Raw genomic sequence first — 24,287 nt, 5'->3', positions numbered from 1 at the left:
AGCAATTTATTTTTTTTATCATTGGATTTCTTTTTTTAATGTGAAACATGGTAAAAAAATATATGTAAGTCCAATACAGGCATGCATATTTATTCAATTATCTTGCTGCACCAGAATAATCAAATCAAAAAGGAAAAAATGATTAAGAAAATAAAATTCAAACAAATAACAACAAAAGAAGTGAGAATGTTATATTGTAATCTACATTCAGTTCTCACAGTCCTCTCTCCATTGAACAAGTGTAACTAGCTGAATCACCTCAACATTGAAGAGAGCCACATCCATCAGAATTGATTTTCGTATAGTCTTATTGCCGTGTATAATGATCTCCTAGTTCTGCTCATTTCACTGAGCATCAGTTCATGTAAATCTCTCCAGGCCTTTCTGAAATCATCCTGCTGATCATTTTTATAGAACAATAATATTCCATAATATTCAGATACCATAACTTATTCAGTCATTCTCCAACTGATGAGTATCCACACTTAGCTTCCAGTTTCTGGTGACCAATTTAAAACTATGCCTAAAGGGCTATAAAGCTGTGGATACCCTTTGATCCTTCTCACTTTTGGGTCTGAATCTCAAAGAGATGGAAAAAAGGGAAAAGGACCCATATGCACAAAAATGTTTGTAACTGCTTTTTTTGTAATGGCAAAGAACTGGAAACTCATGGATGGTCATCAATTCCTGGAGCATATACGAAGTTATGGTATATGAATATTATGGAATGTTATTATTCTATGAGAAATGATGAATAAGCTGATTTCAGAGAGGTCTGGAAAAACTTACATGAATTGCTACTGAGTGAAGTGAATACAAACAGAAAAACATACACAGTAACAGAATTATGTGATGATCAACTATGATGGACTTAAACTCTTCTCAACAATGCTGTGATTCAAGGCAATTCCAATAGACTTGGGATGGAAAATGCCAATCAAAACCAGAAAGAGACCTATGGAAGCTGAATGTGGATCGAAACATAATGTTTTTATTTTTTTATTTGTCTTCTTTCTCTTAGTTTTGTTTATTCCCTTTTGGTCTTCGTTTTTTTTGTACAACATGACAAATATGGAAATATGTTTTGAAAAAAAAGGAAACAATAACCTACATGTCATGGTAGCTCAAGTGCAGATGCATTTGACACAGGATGGACATCTAAAAGCCCCATACAAAAAATTCTAGCTTCTAGTTCCACTTCAGGAACCATGATGATTTTCAGTGAAGGATGAAGCACAGAATAGGATGTCAGTGTGGTTGATTTTGTTTCCAAATGTATGATAACATTTATTGCCTTTTTTTTCTAGGAACTATATCAATTTGTGATAGGCAATATTATTTAGTAAGATTTTTCAATTTTACTATTTATTTTCTTTTCCATGGCAACAGAATATACTTTGTAAACAACTTTTTGTCCTATGTTTTCAAATCATGCTTCCCTTAGACAAAATGTTCTTCACTTTTAAATGTCATGTACACTATACTGAATCATGGACTAATAAAGCCAAATGGATCCTTAGAGTTTCTTTTGGAGCCAGACCTTATTTGGAGTCATTTAAAGAGAACTGATACTCTTTAAGCCTTTCCATCTGAGTTCTAAGATCTAGACACTCAGTGCTACGTTTAAAACTATATTCAGCTTCAGAGCTAAATACGTCACTAGAGAATTCATTTTGCATACACTCCAGAAATCTCTATGGCACTAGGCTTGTTCATTTCATGCCAAAAGATTCCTACTTTCTTTTTTTTCCAAATTTAGGTAAAAAGACTAAGAGAAAGCAAGAATTCCTTTTTTTTGGCCAAGTTAAATAAAGTTGACTTTGTTTCTAAGTGCATATTAACATTTATTGTCTTTTTCCTAGGACCTATATCAATTTGTGATAGGCAGTATTATTTAATAAGACTTTTCAATTTTATTATTTACTTTCCTGGGGCAGCAGGAAAACATCCTCCCTATGTCTTTAAATCATACTTTCCTCAGACAAAAATTCTTATTCACAAAAGCTTCTTTAGTATTTGTTAATTAATACTCTTAACTTCTATAGTTAAATATCTCATTCATCTACTAGAGATAAAATAAACACATAAATCAAATCATTAGTATTTATTAATAATCAGCTATATGACATGCATTGTGCAATGCTTGAAATGTTGTCTTTATCTTCAAAGAACTACCAATCTAATGGAAGAAAAATCTTGCAAACAGCTATGTCTGAACAAGACATATACAGATAAACTGGAGATAATTTTAGTGAGAAGGTGTTATTAGCATTAAGAAAGATGAAAAAGGCTTCTTGCAGAAGGTAGCATTTAAGCTAAGTCTTAAAGGAAGCTAGGGAAGCCTGAAGACAGAGATAAGAAGAGAGAGTATTCCAGGACTTGGGACATACAGTAAGTATGCATAGTTAGAAGATAAAAGTGTCAAGCAAAAAATAGCAGGGAAGCTGGTGTTACTAGATCACAGAATATGGAGAGGGAAGTAAATTATAGAAAGACTGGAAAGATAATAAGAGGCCAAGCTATCAAGGTCTTTAAAAGTTGAGCAAAGGATTTTAGATTTGGTCCTAGAGGTAACAGGCAGCCATCAGAACTTATTGAATTGGGGATATGTGTAATATAGTCAGGCCTTTACTTTAGGAAGAGTATTTAGGCAGCAGAGTGCAGAATGGACCAGAGTAGGAAGAGACTAGAGCCCAGGAAACCAACAAGAAACCAATTGCAAGGTTGTAAGCATGAGGTGACGAGATTGGGTCTACACCAACTACTACCATGTTGGTAGTTTCAGTGGCAAGGCAGGGACATATCTGATAGATGTTACAACAGTAAAATTAAGAGAAATTGGCAGCAGATTGGATGGGGAGGGTGTGTGTGTGTGTGTGTGTTTGTGTGTGTGTGTGTGTGAGAGAGAGAGAGACAGTGAGTGAGGAGTTGAAGATGATATCTAGATTGTGAGCCTATGGCTGGAAGTTTGGTGGTAGCCCTGAGAGTAACAGGAAAGTTAGGAAAAGGGCAAATTTTGGGGAAAGGAGGAATTCAGATCTGAACATAATGAATTTGACATGTTTATGAGATATTCAGTTTGAGATGCCCAAGAGGTACCTGGAGATGTAAGACTAAAGCTCTAGAGAGAAGCTGGTGATAAAAAGATGCTAGTAGGTACAACTTTGCAAAAGATCCAGGAGGAGACCAAGAACATCAAAAAAACCTAGAGAAAAAAAGAATATCAAGGACAATAGAATTACCATTGTCCAATCGCCAGTGCCAAAACTATAGAAAGGTCAGGAGTGATGAGGGCTGAGAAAATGAGGGCACTGAATTTGGCAATTGAGCAATCACTGGTAACTTTAGACATCTAGCAGGTTCAGTTTAAAGATGAGATTTGGTAATAAAATATAAAAAAATCAACAAAAATAAAATATAATAAAAATATCTGGAGATTTTACATCAGAATTGTAATAGATTGTAGACAAACTAATAAGTATGGCAATAACAAATGTGTCTGTTTAGGTACATTAGAAAATGAGGAAGGGTAAGCATATGCTTTAAAACTTCCTTACTCTCCCAAAAAAGAGAACGGTAATTTATGATACCAAGTCATCAAAGACCCATGCTTATACAATGACGATCCTAAATAGACCAAAAGATTTTTTTAAAAGGCTGTTACAAATATAAGAAAATTTCATTTTAAGTCACCTAATTTGTTCACCTATCCCCCAAATGATGGGTGTTCCTTTTAGTTTTTAGTTCTTTACTACTACAAAAAGATATGCTATATATATTTATGTAAAAATGGGTCCTTTTCCTTTTCCTTTGATCTTTTTGGTGTTTGGCCTACTAGAGGCAGAGCTGGCAGAATTTGGTGAGTTTGGGTCACATTCCAAATTGCTTGGTTGTGTCAATTTACAGCTCCACCAACATTGTATTAATGTATCTAGTTTCCCACAACCCTTCCAATAAGTCATTTTCTTCTTTTGTGAACTTTGCCAGTCTGATGGCTGTGAGACAGAACATTAGAATGTTTTTAATTTTAATTTCTCTCAGTATTAATAACAAAGTATTTTTTCATAGTCATAACTCAGATTTATTCTCCCTACCTCCTTTTCTATTTGGCCAATTCTGCTTTTTAAGGGGTTCTTTTCTTCAGTGAATTTTTGTATATCATTTTCCATTTTTTTTTTGGTGCTTCCTTTACCAAGCTGTTGACTCTTTTTTCCATAATTCTCCTCCATAACTCTCATTTCCCAATTTTTCTCCTACTCCATGTATTTGATTTTTCAAATCCTTTTTGAATTCTTCTAATATGCTTTTTGGGCCTGAGATTCATATTTCTCTTTAAGGCTTTATAAGCATTCTGACACTGTTGTTCTCTTCTGAGTTTGTGTTTTGATTTTCCTTGTTGCTGTAGCAGCTTTCTATGGTCAGGACTATTTAAACATTTTTTTTCACTCATTTTCTAGTCTACTTCACAACTTTAAAAGTTGAGTTCTGCTTTTGGAGCACTGTCTCAAGCTTCTTCTGCCAGGGCCTGTGGGTCAAGGTCTGGTCACTGGCTTTCTGTGTCAGGATCTCTGGGAGCTAGAAGTTCTGTTGTACTAGAGTCATGCAGCCTAAATTAGTTGTGTGTTTTGGGGACTGTAGACATGCCAGGCCTGACCACTAGGCTACTGTGCTGAAGCTAGAAGCTTTACAGCTGGCCTGCTGTGCCTCTGGCCTGCGGAGCCAGGGATGTGGGAGCTCCAGATGCTGAACTATACTGGAGGTTGGGGGGAGGTCTCCCACTGGCTTACCCAGCCAATGACTGCACTGGGCTATGTTCCCTTTAAGTTATCTTGGGCTGGAAAATTATTTTACCCCATGATTTTTGTGGGTCTATTGCTCCAGAATTTGCTTTGAGATGTGATTTAAAGTTGTTTCAAGAGAAACTGGGAGAGTTCAGATAACTTCCTGCTATTTCTCTACCATTTTGGCTCCACTTCATGTCCATCTTCCTAAATCCTATTTGCTTATATTTTTTCTTCTCTTTGCCCCACTTCACTTCCTTTTTAATTCAGAGTAATAATTTAAATGATTAAAATTAATGAGATTTGGATCCACTTAAGTAGAAAAAATAGCTAATACTGTGTTTTTCAAAATAAGCTGATTTTTGATTATATAAATTTTATATTAGAATTGTTGAAATGATAAATCCTGAAGGTTTTACAAAAAATTACAATTAAGGATTAACACTGCTTAAATAGAAAATACTTATAATTTCATCAATATGGATGATACCTTTAAGCAACACAGACTAACCCCTCCATGCCTTAGTACACTTTTAATAGTTACTCTGTTTCCCTTTCCCCCCATGTCCCAAACATTTACTGCATAGTAAACAAACTCCTGGTAATGAACCTCTTTAAATCCCATAGCCCATGACTAGGATCACCTCCGAATTCTTTCTAGATTAGTAAGCCCTGTTACAACTCACAGTATAATAGCACAGCCTTCAAGAACTGATGTTACCCCATGCTATGATTTTTAAGAACCAACGTTACTCTCATGCTATAAGACATCAGAGGAGAGAGAGAGACTTAAATAATACACTGACTGAAAGTAATCTCTTCCCATTTTCTCTCATAACACTTTGTACTTTTCCAATGCATTCTAATTATATTCTAATTTATACTATTATATTTATATGGGTACATGTCTTATCTTTGCTACTAAATGGTAAGTTTCTTGAGAGCGGGGTCAAAGTCTTATTTACGTTTACCTTTCACACAGGATCTAGTATATGTGTAGGCACTTAATAAATATCTTCTGAATGCAAGAATAATAGGAAATGGCATCAGAGGACACACTATTGCTTATTCAGCACAATGTTCTTACTGACTGATATTTTGTGTCACTAGAGCTACTGGAGGTCATGAAATATAGTACTTTAAATATTCCTAATTAATTTAGTTAAATAATGATTAGATTTATGTTTTTAGGCTGTATGGCCTCCCAGGATAAAAATTTTCTACAATTTTATGGTTTAAATGAAAGACTAAATAATATCAACTCTAATATGCTACTTTCATGTTATATAAGACATACTATTTGTTTATTTTGATATTGTACTCTACCTTCTTCAACTAGAATTCAATTTATTTGTGTTAATTCATATCACAAAACAAATACTTTTTGCAAATAAAAGGCATTATATTTAATTCTAATGAATGAGCCTCACCAAAATTCAAAATGAACAAAAAATAATATTAATACATTTTAAATATATTAGCAAATGAATTGGCTGAAGTAAAGCAACAAAAGAAATGTAAAAAGAAACTATGAATAGCTTAAGAGACATTTCTAGATGGATATATGACATATTTAAGTAAATTAAGAAAATTTGTCAGGCTATGAAAATTACAATCTTAAATAAAATAAAAGGCAAAATAAGTAAGAACATGCCCAGAAAAGGGTGAGCAGAATGGTAAGGGGAATGAAGAACATTCCATACACTGATTAAAGGAGACTGGAGAAAAGAAGGGGTGATTTGACAGCTATCTTCAACTAGCTGAAGAGCTGTCAAACGGAAGAAGAATTAGATACATTCTGTTTACCCCAGAGAGGAGAACTAGAAATAACAGGTAGAAGGCACAGACAAGAAGATTTAGGATCAAAACAAAGAAAAACTTTTAATAATTAGACTTGTTCCAAAGTGAAACAGGCTGTCTCTGGAAAATGAGTATTTCCCTCGCTACTTTGAGCAAAAGCTGGATGACCAATTCTTTAGGATGTAGTAGTGGTGAGGCACAAGTTGAGGTTCCTTTTATCTTTTAAATACTATGTTTTTTTTTTTTTTAGAAATCTAATCATCTGTGTATTTTGAACAATTAATCCACTGGTGTTACCAAATTCAATAATGAGATAGCAGCAAGATATCAATTAAATATGCTCAACTACTTATTTATTTATTACATATTGAAATTTATTACAATGAAAGAAACTCACCAAAATGACTCCTAAGCTCCACAGATCACAAGATTCATCATAGCCATTATGATTTAAGAGTTCTGGAGCAGCATAATGAAGGGTAAAGCATGGCGTCTTAAGAGGCTGATTATCAGGTGGCTTTAAACGTGCAAATCCAAAATCAATTACCTTAATTTCCAAATTATCATTTTCATCAGTGAACAATAAATTCTGTAAGATAAAAACATGGAAGTGAGATAATAATTAATATTCTGTAACAACAATTGCCTTTGTGTAATGCTTTTAAGTTTATCAAATATTTTACATATATTATTTAATCTGTTCTTCACAACAGCCCTATGAGGTTGGCACTACAGATATTATTATTCCTGTTTTACAGATGAGGAAACTGTATGTCATCATGGAATGAGTAAATTTCTATTTATTCCAAGGTCAACCTTTCCACGGCATATTTTTCCTCCCCAGTGAAAAAGATCCTTAAATATATGCTATTTATAGCTATGATTTAGAGACATAGGATAGTACGGTAGCTTAGTGGACATTGGATTAGGTGGATTCTACTTCTAACTTCATGAAAAATAACAAACCTTCAACAATAGGCAAATACACATTTTTTCTATTGTCGTATGTCATCTAACAAAAAGAGACAATGCATATTTCTAGGTCACTACTTTGAAAAAGTCTGAAAATTGTACAATATTCAATACTTGTAGACCTCTCACCTTCACAAAGGGGTGTATTAAGAATATATTCTTATTTTCATTCAAGTTATGTTCATCCTTTATAATTTTGCAACATTCATTTTGATTTTGTGTGTGATTTTTGTTAACATTTACATTGTTGTATTCATCATGTATATGTATTTTGGCTCTGCTTACTTCATTCTGCATTAGTTCATGTGAATATTTTCATATTTCTCTGTATTCATCACATTTGTCATTTCTTATAGCACAATAATATTCCATTATATTCATGTACCATAGTTCATTTAACCATTCCCCAATTAATGGACATCTACCTTGTTTCTAATCCTTTGCTACCGTAAAGAGTAATACTGTAAATACTTTTAATATATGGGGACTTCCTTTCAATGACTTTCTTGGGATCTAAGTCCCAAAATGGAACTTCTGGGTCAAAAATATATTTTTTTCTATAATATTTCAGTTGTTTTATTTGCATAAGTCCAAAATGCTTGAACCAATTCATAGTCTCTCCAATAATGCCTCATTACAACTTTGCCCACAACTCCTCCAACAATGACTTTTTTCATATTTTCTGATTTTTAGGGTAAAAAGTGAAACTTCAAAAATGGATGTTTTGATTTGCATTTCTCTTATTATTAGTGATTTGGAGCATTCTTTCCTGCAGTCATAAATTCTTTGCAATTCTTCTTCTTTTTTTTTTTTCCTAGACAACTGGAGTTAAGTGATTTGCTCAGGGTCAAGTGTTTAGTGTCTGAGGCCAGATTTGAACACAAGTCCTCCTGACTTAAGGGCTAATACTCTATCCACTGCATCATCTAGCTGCCTCATACTTTGCAATTCTTTTGAGAAATACTGATTTGTATCCCTTCATTAGTTATTGAGAATTGAGATCACTTACTGAAGCTACTGATTATTATTGAAATATATGTACATATACAAATAAAATGTTCCTATATAGAGAGAAAACATAACACACACACACACACACACACACACACACACCCTATCTATCTGGGATACTAAATCTTAATAGAAAACTTGATTTTTTCCCATACAAATTCTCTATCTCAGATGAATCAATTTTATTAGCTTTTCTTTTTTATCATATATTATATCTCATCATATGTCATATATCTTTTTTATCATAAATTATATTTTTTCCAATTTTAATAGCTTTTTATTTTACCAAATACATGCAAACATAATTTTCAACATTCAGTTTTGCAAAACCTTGTGTTCCAACTTTTTCTCCCTCCTTCCCCCCACCCACTCCCTTCCATAGACAGGAAGCAATCCAATACAGGTTAAACATGTGCAATTCTTCTAAATATATGTCCATACTTGTCATGCGGTGCAATAAAAATCAGATCAAAAAGTGAAAGAAAAAAATTGTTAGCTTTTCAGAATCAAGTGAACAAAGTTATCCATTTTATCTTTTGTAATTGCCTTTATCCTTTGTTTGGTTAAGAATACATTTGTATTCTGCTTCTCTTCTAACTTTTTAAATACTATGATCTTCCATATTAACGGGGCATATTCATTTAGAATCCATTATGGAGTAAGGTGTAAATTGGCAAAATAAGCCTAATTTCTGTCAGATTATTTTCTAGTTTCTCCAATTTTCATAATAGGGAATTCTTTTAAAAGTAACTTCAATGTTTTGGTTTACTGAACACTGAGTTAGTTCTATTGCTTGTGATTCTCCTTTTCTTGGTCCTATTAGATGGTTTCAATTACTTTTGGTTTGTAATATAGGTGGAAGTCTAGAAGATCTAGAAAGTTCCCTTTCATTTCTATCTCTTTTCATTTTTTTGATTTCCAAGGGAATAACATAATTAATTTACCAAGTTCTATAACATATCCTTTTGGCAATCTGATTGACATAGCATTAAATGTGGAAATTAACTTTTGTAGTACTATCATTTTTATTACATTGACATGGCCCAGATATAAGAAATGAATAGTTTTCCACTAATTTAAATTATTCTTAATTTCTTTAAGGAGCATTTTGTAATTGAATCTATTCAGGTGTTTTGGTAGACTGAAACTGATACTTTATGCATTTTGTAGTTATTTGGAATGGGATTTCCCTTTCTATTGTTACTCTTGGATATTGATATTTATCATTATTACATAGGAATGTGATTGATTTCTGAGGGCTTATTTTTTAGCCTGCAACTTTGGTGAAGCTATTAATTGTCCTGACTAGTTGTTTTACTGAATTTTGGGGATATTCCAAGTATGCCATTGTATCATCAGTAAACAGAAGTAATTTTTTTTTAAATGTATACAAGAGTTTCAATAAGCTCACATCCCTATATGGGAAAATGATATTTCTAACTTCTAAAAACTCATTAGAGCATTTGGTAAGGAATATATGCATAGACAGAGAACATAGGTGTAAGTGGATGATTATCTAAAAAATAATATTAAGGGACAAGAAAGGAATGTACTTGGAGAAGGGAAAAGGGAGAGCAGAATGGGTAAATTTTCTGACATAAAGGAGGCATGAAGAGATTTTACTGTGGAGAGTAAGATGGGGGATAAGGAGGTATGGGAGTGTATGAACCCTACTCTCATTAGAATTCATATGATAGGGGAGACAGAAAAGTAAAAAGAAAGGAGCATAAGAAAAGAAGGCAGAGTGATAGAAGGAAGGGTGAATTGGGTTAGGTAAAAGAAGTAAAATTCTTGCTGACAGGGGGAGAGAAAGAGGAAGAGAAGGGGAGGAGAAAGGGGAGAGAGAAGGGAGGGAGGAAAGGAAAAGAGAGAGAGAGAGAGAGAGAGAGAGAGAGAGAGAAAGAGAGAGAGAGAGAGAGAGAAACAGAGACAGAGAGAGACAGAGAGAAACAGAGACAGAGAGAGAGACAGAGAGACAGAGAGAGAGAGAGAGACAGAGAGATTGAGATTGAGATTAAATGGGGAAAATAGGATGAAGGGAAATAAACAATAACTATAATGATGAAAAAAATTTCAGCAGGTTTGTCTGATAAGGACCTCATTTCCCTAATATATACAGAAAACTGAGTCAAATTTATAAAAATAAGATTCATTCCTTGATTAATAAATGGTCAAAGGACATGAACAGATATGTTTTCAGACAAGCTATCAATAGTCATATGAAAAAAATGCTCTGTCATTACCGATTAAAGAAATGCAGATTAAAATAGCTGAGTTACACCTATCAAATTGGCTTAATACGACATAAAATGAAAATGACAAATATTGGAATGCATGTGGAAACATTGAGACTCTATACAAAATTTCTTGTTATTCTTTATAGCTGCTTGCAGTAATTTCTCCTTGATCTGGAGCTCTGGAATCTGACTATAACATTCTTCAGAGTTTTTATTTTGTGATGTCTACTAGAAAGCAAGCAATGGATTTTTCAATTTCTATTTTACCCTTTGACTCTAGAATATCAAGGCTGTTTTCTTTGATGATTTCTTGAAAGATGACATCTAAATTTGTTTTTCTGATAAAGCTTCCAGGTAGTCTAATTTTAAAAATTCTCTTTCCTAGATCTATTCTCCAGATTAGTAGATTTTTTCAATAAGAAACTTCACATTTTCTTCTATTTTTTTAATTTTTTGATTTTGTTTTATTGTTTCTTGATGTCTCATAAAGTCATTAGCTTCAATTTCCCCAATTCTAATTTTTAAGGAATTCTTTTCCAGTGAGCTTTTTTACCTGCTTTCCCCCTTGATCAATTTTACTTAAAGAATTCTTTTCTTAAGTAAATTTTTGTATTTCTTTTTCCATCTGGCCAATTATATTTTCAAAACATTCTTCTCACTGGAATTTTGGATCTCTTTTACCACTTGGTCTATTTTGTTTTTTTAAAAGTGCTTCCTTTACTAAACTATAGAATTTTTTTTTATCATTTTATTGCATCTCATCTCTCTTCCCAACTTTTACTTTTTTTACTTGATTTTTAAAATCCTTTTCAAGATCTTCCATAGCCTGAGATCAATTAGTATTTTTCTTTGAGACTTTGGATGGAGCAGTTCTGACTTTGATGTCTTCTGAGTATGTTTGGATCTTTCTTGTCCCCATAGTAATATGCTACAGTCAGAATTTTTTGTTGTTTGCTCATTTTTCCAGCCTCTTTCTTTCTTTCTTTCAAACAATACTAAAGTGAGGCTCTGCTTTTGGAATCGGGAACTAACTTTCCCAAGCTTTAAAATTTCTGTGCTCCTAGTTTCAGAGTTGGTTTCATGGTTCCCTCTTCCCCCAACCCTATTCCCATCTTTTTCTTCTTGTTGTGCCTCACTTTTAAGAAATAATAATTTCTACAAGTGATAGATAAGATATATCATCCACAGTGGGATTCTTCCTATGTACTTGACTGTGCAGTTCATTACTGACCTTGGATTCATGTTCTTCCACTCTTCTAGGTGTCAGTTGCTCCCAGGTATTCTGATTCTCCTTCTTCTGAAGAATGAGAAGTGGTCTCTAAGCACCAAATTCCTATAGCTATTTACTATAAGCTCCACATGTTGCTATTTGAACCTCTTTTCTCATAAGACCAGCCATCAGTGATACCCCTTCTCATCAATGAGAAAAGGTTTTCACCTTTTTAAAAAAATAGTATTCATTAACATTTCTTTTAGTTCCAAGTTCTCTATGTAAAATATATTTCCATATTAGTTTTGTTCTGAAAGAAGAAACAAGAAAAAAAGCCATGAAAAAAATTTTAAAAATGAAAAATAGTATGCTTTGATCTTTATTCAGACTCCAACAATTCTTTCTCTAGAGGTGGATAGCATTTCTCATCATGATTCTTCTGGAACTGTCTCAGAACATTATATTGATGAGAATAATCAAGTTATTCATAGCTGATTGTCATACAATATTGTTGTTCTTGTGCATCTTGTTCTCTTGGTTCTGCTCATTTCACTCTGCATCAATTCTTGTCTTTCCAAGTTTTCTGAAATTATCCTGTTCATCATTTATATAGAATAATAGTGTTCCATTATAATCATATGCTATAACTTTGTCCAGCAATTTCACAATTATTGGGTCTCCCCTCATTTTCCAATCTTTGCCAACACAAAAAAAGCTGCCATAAATATACATATACATATTTTTTTTACAAAAATGTCCTTTCCCTTTTTGGGGGGGAATTTTTTTGTGGATATGCAATTAATAATGGTATTACTAAATTAGTAAAGGTAGGAATTATTTTATAACCTTTTAGATATACTTTCAAATTACTTGTCAGAATGATTGAATCAATCACAACTCTATCAACAATGCATTTGTGTTCTAATTTTCCCATATCCTTTTCAACATTTATAATTTTCCTCTTCTGTCATATTAATCAATCTCATAAGTATGAGTGATAACTCAGAACTGTCCTAATTTGGATTTCTCTAATTAATAGTAATTTAGAGCATTTTCCCATATGATTATATATAGCTCTGATTTCTTGTCTGAAAACTGTTTATTTATACTTCTCAATTTGGGAATGACTTGTATTTTTAAAATTTTGACTCAGTTCACTATATATTTGAGAAATGAGGCATTTACTAGAGACATTTGTAATAAAAATTGCTTCCCATCTTTCTGTTTTCTTTCTAATCTTAGCTTCATCACTTTTATTTATGTAAAACCTTTAAAATTTGCTATAATCAAATTATCCCATTTTATATCTTATATTGCTCTATTTTTCTTGTTTGGTCATACATTCTTTCTGTTTCCATAGATCTGACAGATATAAACTATTCCTTGCTCTCCCAATCTGATAATGGTATCACCTTTTATATCTAACCCATTTTGACCTTTTCTTAGTATATGGTGTAGGATATTGACCTATATCTAAATTTTCTCCTTTTTAATCTCTCTTTTTGCCTCTTTACTCAATCTCATATGGACCTTCTTCCCAAGAGACTAGAGGAGTTTATTTTCTCTCTTTGTTAGCCTTTGATTGAACAAGGTGCATCATACCCTCTCTATCTTCTTCTTCTTTTGCTCCTTTTTACACACCCTTTTATGCTGCAATACTGTCCCATAAAAAACAAAACAAAACAAAACAAAACAAAACAAAACAAAACAAAACAAAAAAACACTCACTTATGGGCAGGGTGCTATAAAATTTCATTCATGAATTGAATTGTCCAGCCTGTTTCTCTACTACTGCTTCTATTTGACTAATATTTCCATCTTTATCTACTTATGTATATTTAGAAAGTAGTCTCTTTCTAATTTCTAAATAGTCTTTCTGTTACTTTGTTAACATTGTAGCTGTTGTCCTCCACTGCTTTATTTGTTGTTTGGAGGGTTTAAAAAGAAAAAAAAAAATCTCTTCAGGTTTGATTTTCTTCCTAAAAATGTTCTTGAATGCCTCTTTGTTACTGAATGTTCTTTTTATTTTATTTTTTTTCATTCATAGTTATGCTCAGATTTCACAATAGGCCACTTTAGGCTGCATCTTGAACTCTACAGATCATCAGAACACATTATGCTATTTCCTTTGGTGTTACCTGCAGGGTGTAGAATAGTCCTAGATTATTCAAATTTCCTTTCTTTTATATCTGAAGGCCTTTCTCTTGGTTGCTTATAAATTTTTTTTTCTCAATGGAAATTGTTAAAAATTAAATGTTAATATTTAAAATGTTAAAGTTTGTAGCCTCAGTTTTTTTGTTCTTTTTCTAGGATAATGTTGAAATTTTTGATTGGCATTTTGTTTTATGTTTTCATATATTCTGGGCAATTTTCTTGTACTATTTTCTTGCATTACGGTGTATAGGTTTTTGGAGGTTTTTTTGGCTTATCAAATTTTTCTGGAAGACTAAGCATTTGTAAGTTATCTCTACACATTCTGCCTTCAAGATCGGTATGTTTTGTTTAAAAAACATGTTTCTTTTAAAGTTACTGCTTTTTTGCTTCTCTTCTTCCATATTATTCTTTACTTCCATGTGTTTGCTTCCCAGTGAATTATTCTTTCTTTTGTTTCTTTTAATAAGACGTCACCATGGAATAATTTTTTTTCCATTTTGCCAATTATTTTTACTATGCTGGCAATAAATTCTCTCAATTCTTACTCCTTTTTTGGAGTATTTAGGGACAGTGTGTTGTGGTTCATGATCTCTTCAAAATTCACAAGGTTCTCTTATTAGGTGTTGAATCAATTCCCTTAATTTTGTAGCACTTAGAGATTCCTGAAGGTGTGTTTTTTGCTTTGTTTTGTTTTCACTATATCTGGAGGTCATATTTCCTTCTACTGTTAATGATTTCCCTGTTGATATATGTTTATGTTCAAGGTCTCAGAATTTCTTCCTCTTCAAACTTACCCCCTCCCCCCAATTTACTTTTCTCTATTGTTCCCTTTCTGACAATCTTATGTGTTCTCTGGTACCTGGATCTCAAAAGTATTTTAGTCTTCTACTTTACTGAAAAATTCACAGTTCATAATATGAAACTTTAGCCCCAGGGGACTTCTTTCTGGCAAGATAGAATTAGCCTCAGATGGATGATAAGCTCTTTCTTTCAATCTTAGTGAAATGCTGCATAGTGTCCCAACACATGTCTTGCCTAGTTCCCTCTGATCCTCAGTTCTCTGGCCAACTAGCTAGAGTGCTGCCATACTACTGCTGTAGCCTCAGGAAAATTTTGCTATTTGGAATGTGGCTCTCTGAGACACTAGGACAAGGGAATGTCAGGGAGAAGAGTTGAATTCTATTACTAGTAGATATGTTCATCCCTATTTCCCTCGCTTCTTCATTCAGGCTGTGTTCTGCTATAAGCATAGATTGTTGCCACATGGCTATCAAGACATTTCTGCTGCTTTGAGTAGAATATGGATCTCTAAAGACATTGAAGGATAGGGGAGCTGGAACATGGAGTTGAGTTCCATTATAAGCCCTGGGTCAGCTTGTACAGGAGCCTTATTGTCAGGAATGTGAGAAGTTGGGCAGGGGTATTAATTGGCCCTTAGGAGATGGGGAATAGTGACTTTCTTTGTTAGTTCACTGACTTTTTAACCTTGTTTTGAATTTTTAGTGTTTCAGGCTATGGAGAGAGCTAAAAATGTCTGTATTTCTGCTTCATAATTTCTACTTTGGAATTACCATCTAAATACAGTTTCTAATTAGCTCTTTTTTTATCTGGACTTGAGACTTTGTGGTCATGCAGAACTCAAAGTATAGAAATTTCTTTCAATAACATATATCTGCAGCTTTTTTTTTTCTTTTTTTTTTTTTTTAGTAAAACCAAAGTCTGGTTTTGTATATTTTGTATATTTGTTATATACTCTCAGTTCCTAGAGGATAGAGATCATGTTTTATATGACTTTATTCTATGAAGTGCCTGACTTAACACCTTGCAAATAAATAGCAGACATATTTAAAAAATGCTAAATGGCCTTAAGTTATAAATTTTGGAAGTAAAAGATTAAAAAACTATATTAAAATTAAGACTTTTAAACCTTTAAAAAATTTGAATCTTTATAAAACATAAAACAAATTTCAAACTAGACATTACAAATTGTACTACCAGAGTAGATTACACTGGGACAGATAAATAGAATGTTTCTAATACATGGTATCAGTTTATGATGAAGTATCTATGTATACTAAGTATCATAAAAACAATATTTCATGGACTCTTCATTTCTTGTGCAATGGGGATTAATTTTAATCCCATAAAACATTTTTCTGAAACCTCTTTTGGATTCATTCTTTATTCTACATACCATTAAATACATAATCCAATACTTCATAATACCACATAACACTTGGATAGGTGCAACAATCTTCCTGTTTTTCTTATCCATATTTCAGAAAGACTAATCTTTCTAAAACAATATCTTCTAGATATTACTTCCCTGTTCAAAACTCTATGGTAAATAAATCATAGTGCTTTCAGTTGTGTTCCTCTACCTTCACTTTCCTTATTTCTTTAAATTCTAATTATGTATCCCTTTTATATGCTTTTTATCTCTTGTTGATTCTTTAGTTTTTCTTTTAGAATTTTTATTTTGTTTAAAACTTAACGGTGATTAACTTATCTATTCTTAAGAGTAAATTCAAAAGCCATATCAAGACCCCTCCAAACTTATATTTTATTCTTCACTCAGGTTATTCTTTACTTTGTTCTCAGACTACAGAACAATTAATTCCAAATTGTGTCTTTGGTTATACTACTCTTTCAATCTGGAGATCAGATCTTTGTAAAATTCTAATTCTTCCTTAAACTTTTCCAATAATTCGAATCAATATTGTTCATTTCCTTTCCTGACAGCCCATACTATTATCTTAAAAAACAAAACAAATCTCAAACATATGATACTTAACAACAAAAAAAAGCTTCTTGAGGGTAGAAACAATTTCATTTTTGTCTTTGTATTCCCAGTACCTAGTATGTTGCATATAGTACTGGTTAATAAATATTTGTTGAATTGAATTGCATTTTTTGTTATTTAATTGTTTACTGTCTTGGCTTTGTTTCCCCAACAATATTGTAAGAAATGGTTGAACCATTGGTCATTTTCTTTTAGTACTAAGAGCATGGGAGAGATATCTAGGTACATATGCCCTAAGACTCTCTTCTATGCCCCTTTATAAGCAATCTCTTCATCATAGCAGTTTTCATCTTTTTATAGATGACTTTTTAGATGTCAGCCTTCAGTTAGCTCTTAAACTTCAGTCTAGCCTAACTGCCTATTAGACATATTCAAGTGGATATTCTCTAAGAAACTGAAATTGTACTTTTCTAAAACAAAACATTATTTCACTTCACCGTCCTACAATTTTCCTCACCTTTCTGACTTCTTTATTTCTATTGAAGAAACCCACCATCCTTTTGGTTACCTAATTTTTGTAACCTTGAAGTTTTCCTTGATTCTTTCCCCTCCTTCCTAAAATATATATAATCAACTAACAAGCTTTAAAGATTCTATCTTCCTAGTATATCTCCACATTCATTCATACTCTCTCTTGTCTCTAAGATAAAATATAAACTTCTTTGTTTGGCTTTTAAAGTTCTTTACAATTTGGCTTCAACCTATCAGGCTTACTGCACACTATTTAACCTACTAACACTATATTTTAGTCAAAAAAGACTTTTTCCTATTTCCCATAAGATATCCATCTTCTGTTTCTGTTAGTCTGTTTGCACAAACTAACTTCCATTAATGAAATGCATTCTCCGTGTTTAGCTATTTTCCTTCAAAGTCATATAAAATACTTTTACCCCTGGGAAGCCCATCTTTTTTTCCCCTAGTATATTTATTTATTTTTAACATATATTAATTTATGAATCATATTGGGAGAGAAAAATCAGAGCAAAAGAGAAAAACCATGGGGGAGATTAAAAAAAAAAAAAAACAGAAAAAGAAGTGAACAAAGCAGGTACTGATTTACATTTAGTCTCCTTGGTTCTTTTTCTGGATGCAGATGGCATTTTCTGTCCAAAGTCTAATTGGGATTGCTTTGGATCACTGAACCACTTAGAAGAACCAAGCCTTTCATAGCTGATCATTGCACATTCCCATAGCTATTGTATATTCCTGGTTCTGCTTGTTTCACTCAGCATCAGTTCATATAAATTTTTCCAGGCCTTTCTAAAATCAGTTTGTTCATCATTTTCAATAGAACAATAATTCCATTATCTTCATATATCACAACCTGTTCAGACATTCCTCAATTGATGGACATCTACTCATTTTCCAATTCTTTGCTACCACAAAAAGAGCTGCTATAAACATTTTTTTTTTACATGTGGGTTCCTTTCCCTTTTTATGATCTCTTTGAGATACAGGCCCAGTAGTAACACTGCTAGATCAAAGGATATGCACAATTTGATACCTCTTTGGGCACAGTTCCAAATTGCTCTCCAGAATGGTTGGATCAGTTCACGACTCCACCAACCATGCATTAATGTCTCAGTTTTTCCATATCCCCTCCAACATTTATCATTCTCTTTTCCTGTCATCTTAACCCATCTGAAAGGTATAAGGTGGTATGACAGAGCTGTTTTAATCTGCATTTCTCTAATCAATAGTGGTTTAGAGTAAAAAATGACAATTCTACCTAAATTAGTCTAATAGTTATTGGTATAGCATTCAAAAGAGAGACTTGAACTTGACATTATTTTTCTGGGAGTCTTGTGAATAGAGATAATAACTGAACCAAATGGAAGTGATGAGATCATAAAGTCATCACAAAGTGGGAGAAAATGAAAGAAGGAAAAGGGCAGAACCTTGGGGCATAGAACTGGAGTAATATCACAAGAACTAAGAGAAGAGAGAGTATTCAGGAAGTAAGGTGAAATTCAATTCTGATTAAAAAGGATAAAGACTGAAAAAGGCTATCAAATTTGGCAATTAAGAAATCACTAGTAACTTTCAAGAGAGCAGATTCAATTGGATGATGAGGTCAGAAGTCAGAGAACTAATGGCAAAGAATGGAGATAGTTTTTTAAAAGGAGATTGACATTGAAAAGCAGAAAATATACTGGATGACACTTAGTTGGCATTGTAGAGTCTAGTAAATATATATATTTTTTAATGGATGGGAAGACTTTATTTTTGGAGATCTAGCAAGAAAGGAAGCAGTGAAAAAGAAGCTTACAATTAAAAAGAGCTTAGTTGTCATTAAATTTAATTGTTGAAGATTTCATCCTAAAATCAGGAGGAATAATAAAGAAATAAAAGAAAAGCTAAAACTACTCATTTCAACATTTTTACTATATTAGATTTTATAATATTCAAAAATCTAACTGTGATCTCAAATTTGCTATGATCACATGCACTATTATTCACTAAAATTAAAAATTATAATCATTTACTAGAGGCTGAAAAAGTCACAATAAGGATTCTTTAAGCACTAAAAAAGTACATTTAAGCCATGTCTAAAATATGGGGACATGGAAAGAGAATAGACTAATGATCTTTTATTACAATAGAAATGTAAAAATATTACAAATATCATAGAGAAGGACCCAAAGTTATTCTGTATTGTGATTGAACTAGAATGCTCTTAAAACTACTACTCAAAAAGCAGATGGTATAAAGGGCCTAGTACAGTGCTCAGCACATAGTAGGAACTTAATGAATGTTAATATATTTGATTGATTAAAGGCATGTAACTACTGTTTTTATTTTTAGTGACTGTAATAGTCACTATTCTATTCTGTTCTGAAAAATCTACACACTAAAGTGGAGACTGCTTCCTAATTTTTATTTCCTCTTTCCCCAAAGTACAAAGTGTAGAAATTAAATAGATTTTTAGAAGAAGGTATTGGGTTTGGGGATATATACAGTCAGAGGTAATGAGGAATAAGCATTATCATTTCTATGTTTTTTATCTTAAGTATAAAACAATCTTTAGCATCAGTAACTAATTTTGAAATTCTACATGAGTAAATGATAGTTTTAAAAATATGTAGAATCTTATTAAAGTACTTAGTGATATCATATAGTATCAATGATTTTACCTGTACAGGAAACTAACAATGAATGCCACATGATTTATCACTGAATGAAGTATAAATTTCTGATCTTAATGATTAAATATGGAATCAAAGTAGTGAGAAACACTTTAGTTTCAGAAGAATATTCTAATATTTAAAACACAAAATAAAATAATATAGTTTTTTATAACTCCAAAACAATTACAAATTATTGCAAATTTGCCTAAGAATATATTAAATAGGCTAACAATAGAGCTAAATTAAAATATAAAAAAAATCTTTAAGTAATAAAAAAGTATAATAATTTTCATTTATTATATATGACCAAAAGTCAAATTTAGGACATACATATATGTCCACACATATATACATATGTGAGATAGTCACTAAAGAATTTAATATGTGAAAATGTGTGGTTCTATATATTTTTAAAATGATACTTAACACTTTTCAATTAAAAAATCATGCTTGTTCTTTATCTATCAGGAAAACATTTAAGTGGTATGCTTTCACATTTAAAAATAGACTCTAATCTCTAACACAGAACACCATATTTTCAGTGGGAGGCAAGTAGGAGAGTGAGAACTGCAATGAAGGAAGCACAGAGGCTGCCTTAAGAGTTGAAGATATATGGAAGACACCCTTTTAGGCATTATCTCTATTATTAATATAAGTATATGAGCTATTACAGCCACTGAAAGCTAAATCTTAAATATGTTTATCAGCTGTATTTGTGTGATCCAAAGATGCCTGTGTTAAAAAACCAAGTTATTTAAATTAAAGCCATGAATTCTGTTTCTAGAGAAATATTTGCTATGTCCTTTCTCATGTGGAAATAAGTTTCAAATAAATTATTATTTAAATGCTATTTAAGGTACAATATAATCAACGAACATTAAAAATAACTATATGTTTTAAAAGAGAGAACAAACAATTTTGTGCTAAGCTAATGGGAATTCATTAGTATAAAATTATCAGTTATATAATAACAGGAATAATAGGTTCATTCAAAAACAGTAAAATTACTGTTTTTCTCATTAGTTTTCTAAAGAAGGCTTTAAAGTTCACAATTTGCTATTTTAAAAAGATCTGTTTGAAAGACTAATCCATTAGAAATGAGAAATCCACAAAATGTTGCTACAATTATAGAAGTGATTGCATAGTTAATATAAATCATACCAGCACAGCATTTAAAAAATGTGGATATAACACAGTTAAACAAACTAAGGAAATTAAATTAAGATATTAGCAATGAAACTCTTTACATTTCTAATCACGGAGAAACAACTAAATTAGAAAGGTAAAAAAAAAAATGCTTTCTAAATATATCATTAAAAATCCCCTAATATAGTATGTATGTATAACAATATTTCCTGAATTTTGTTACAAATTTTCCATTGCTAATTTTAGTTCACAACTGTTGCATAAAGTGTTTATTCCATAAAAGGATCTCTCACACTTACAAGTATAACTTCAAGATGATCAATTGGTTAAAAAAAAAAAAAAAAAAGTTTCTTTGAGATTAAAATAGAAAGGAAAAAAGAAATCTAAGAAGCATGCTCTTAGGGTTTTTTTTTTTTTTTTTCTATTTAAGAAGATACCCTAGAAATAGAAAGGACAAATCATTGAATAAGTAATAATGATGCTATGTAAGATCATACTATTCTATACCTCAGGCTTCAGATCTCTATGTACCACGCCCACATCATGCATGTGGCTTACAGCTGAAACAAGCTTCCGCATAATATAACTGGCTTCGGTTTCACTGAAATGTTTCTTTTTCTTAATTCGTTCAAAGAGTTCTCCTCCGTTCAGAAGTTCCATCACCAGAAATGTGTGAAGCTAGAAAACAAATACAATTGTGTGTGGAATCTTTAATACAAGTAAGTCTGTTGTTAAAGTTAGGTTAAATCTTTATAACATTTTAGATAATTTATTATGAGCATTATCAATTGTGTTTTACATTTTGATGATTCAAAGGTTTAGTCAGTGAAGGCTTATTTTCTGCTGATACAATTCATGATCCCTTCAAATGTTCCCATTTTGTACTCAGTCCATGATCTTCCATCATTCATTCATATAAGCTTTACCTAATCTGCTGGAGAACTTCTCAGAGGTGTGATGCAACACTTAGCCTGTCCATCTATTGTCCCTCATTTTCACTGAATAATTAGGGTTTGTGAAATGTTTAAAATTTTTTATTTAATTTTTAAATTTTTTGATTCAGATCTGTGACTTCACTGGTATAGGAAACTTATGGGAAGGAAACTATCAATACAAATCAACTGTTTTGCAACTCAAAATCTTATTAAAGAGTAGTCAGTATCATTGAGATATTAAAATGATTGTTCCAGGGTAACACAAAGAGTGTTTGTGAGAGGTGAGACTCCAATTCTGCTCTTCTTGACTATTAAGGCTCTCTTTCCACATAGTCAAATCCCTTAACTTATATGTATTTCAAAATATATAATCTCCTCGTTGAAATAACATATATTCAAAGTAATAAAAGGAAAAAGAGGAAAATTATGGCTCTTTATAATTTCATTTAGGTGATAGTAGAAAAATCTAAAATACCATAGTAAAATATTTGCTTATCTTTTCCTTTTATGTTTTCCTGGGAATTCCATGCAATTCATTGGTGCTATATAAGAGGAAAAATGGTGAAATTTAAGCTTGAGGACATGGACTTAAAACCTAGTTTTGCTACTTACTACCCATTGAGCCAGAATTTGTGGCTGAACCACAAGTCTCAGCCCATTTTTCATATGTAAAACAAAGAATTGTACTAGATGATCTTTGAGGTCTCTTCTGATTCTAAATCCATAATCCTAGATAGTCTGGGTTTTTAACTTTGAATCTTTGGAGAAATTTTAGAGAGCCCAGGAATTTAGATGGGAGGAAAAATTACATTTTTATTTCTACTACTTTTTGAAATTTTTCATTTTCTTCAATTATGAATGTAAGGAAACAAAACATTTTTAGAAGGAGTCTCTGGGGGTCAATGATATTAAAAAGATTAGGTATCCTTTCTATATGGAAGTACTTCTTCAACCCTTTCAATCTAATTTCTTTTGACTAAGAAATAGAAATAATACCCCTTTGGTCTGGTCTGTGTGCTCTGAAAAATAAAGATCACAACAATTACCTTGATTCTCCTGCCTACCATTTAATGTCAGATTTAACTTCAAAAGATATAAAAATGTTATTCTATCATAGAAGCTATTGGAAAACTACAGTTTTAAAATGAAATCTTAAAGAACTTTCAAGTTTAGGAAAAAGGCCAGATTAGAAATTCAGATTATAAACCTTAAGCATACCTCCATTGTTATCTTCTTCAATAATTTAAGGATCTGTGATTTCATCTGAGTTAGATATATCCTTTGCCATCACAGATAATCATCTTATCACAACTTGGAAGTTAGCTTTCAACAGTTGCAATGGCAAAAAAAAAATTTTTTGTCAATTTTAGCCAATTTGATGATGAGCATCTCTCAACTTAACTAAACTAGTTCTAAAATGATGAAGAGAAGACATGTTGGTAGGTCATCCTCCAAACCATTCTATCTTGGTAAGGCTTTCCAGACTTTCCACTACTAGCACTGACTCTGAGATGCCCAAGGACACCACCATTTCATGATGATATAAAAGACACTGGTGGAAATTCACTGACATCTAACATTATTTGAATATACTATGTTTCTTTTTTGTTTAGTAAAAAAAAAGAAAAAATACAATTAATAATCTGTTAAGTGCATTTCAGCATATAATGAGGAAGTTTTAAAAGTGAATTGTTAACTCTAAGAGAGTAACTCTTAGCTTATCAAAGACTAAGCTAATTTGAAATAATTTTTCATAGAATGAAGGAAAAGTTTAAATATTTAATATACATTTGAGCCAGCTGGTTTCATAAAGACAACACGATTAACATTCATAGTATGAAGCCATACCTGTGATACAGCTGCTGTTATTAGTTACAAAAAAATGGATGATATGATAGGATGGCTCAAGAAAATCCAACAGCTCTACTAGAAAATCAATCAACCAATAAATGCCTACATACTGTGGTAGGTACTAGGAACATAAACACAAAAATGACATAATGCCTGCATTCAAGTAACTAAGAAAACAATTTTAAACACAAATCCTATTTATGATGCATTAATAGAATCTTCATATGGGAAGAATATCAAATCTATGTAATAAAGTATG

At 32.0% G+C, this 24,287-nt stretch overlaps 1 protein-coding gene across 3 annotated transcripts in view; it reads right to left on the bottom strand.

Annotated features, from left to right (window-relative positions):
- Positions 1 to 24,287, bottom strand: part of RPS6KA5 (ribosomal protein S6 kinase A5) — a 178,923-nt gene that overhangs the window by 18,903 nt on the left and 135,733 nt on the right. For all 3 annotated transcript variants that reach the window (XM_012547365.3, XM_031952350.1, XM_023501497.2), the window contains 2 exons: positions 21,750 to 21,920; positions 6,979 to 7,170 (listed from right to left, as the gene is read on the bottom strand). In XM_012547365.3, coding sequence (XP_012402819.2) covers positions 6,979 to 7,170; positions 21,750 to 21,920 — 363 coding nt within the window. The remainder of the gene's footprint in view (positions 1 to 6,978; positions 7,171 to 21,749; positions 21,921 to 24,287) is intronic.

This window comes from Sarcophilus harrisii, chromosome 2 (genome assembly GCF_902635505.1).
Source record: "Sarcophilus harrisii chromosome 2, mSarHar1.11, whole genome shotgun sequence".
NCBI classification, from domain to species: Eukaryota; Metazoa; Chordata; class Mammalia; order Dasyuromorphia; family Dasyuridae; genus Sarcophilus; species Sarcophilus harrisii.
The sequence above is the reverse complement of the archived record's forward strand: the minus strand, read 5'-3'. Positions and strand labels throughout refer to the sequence as shown.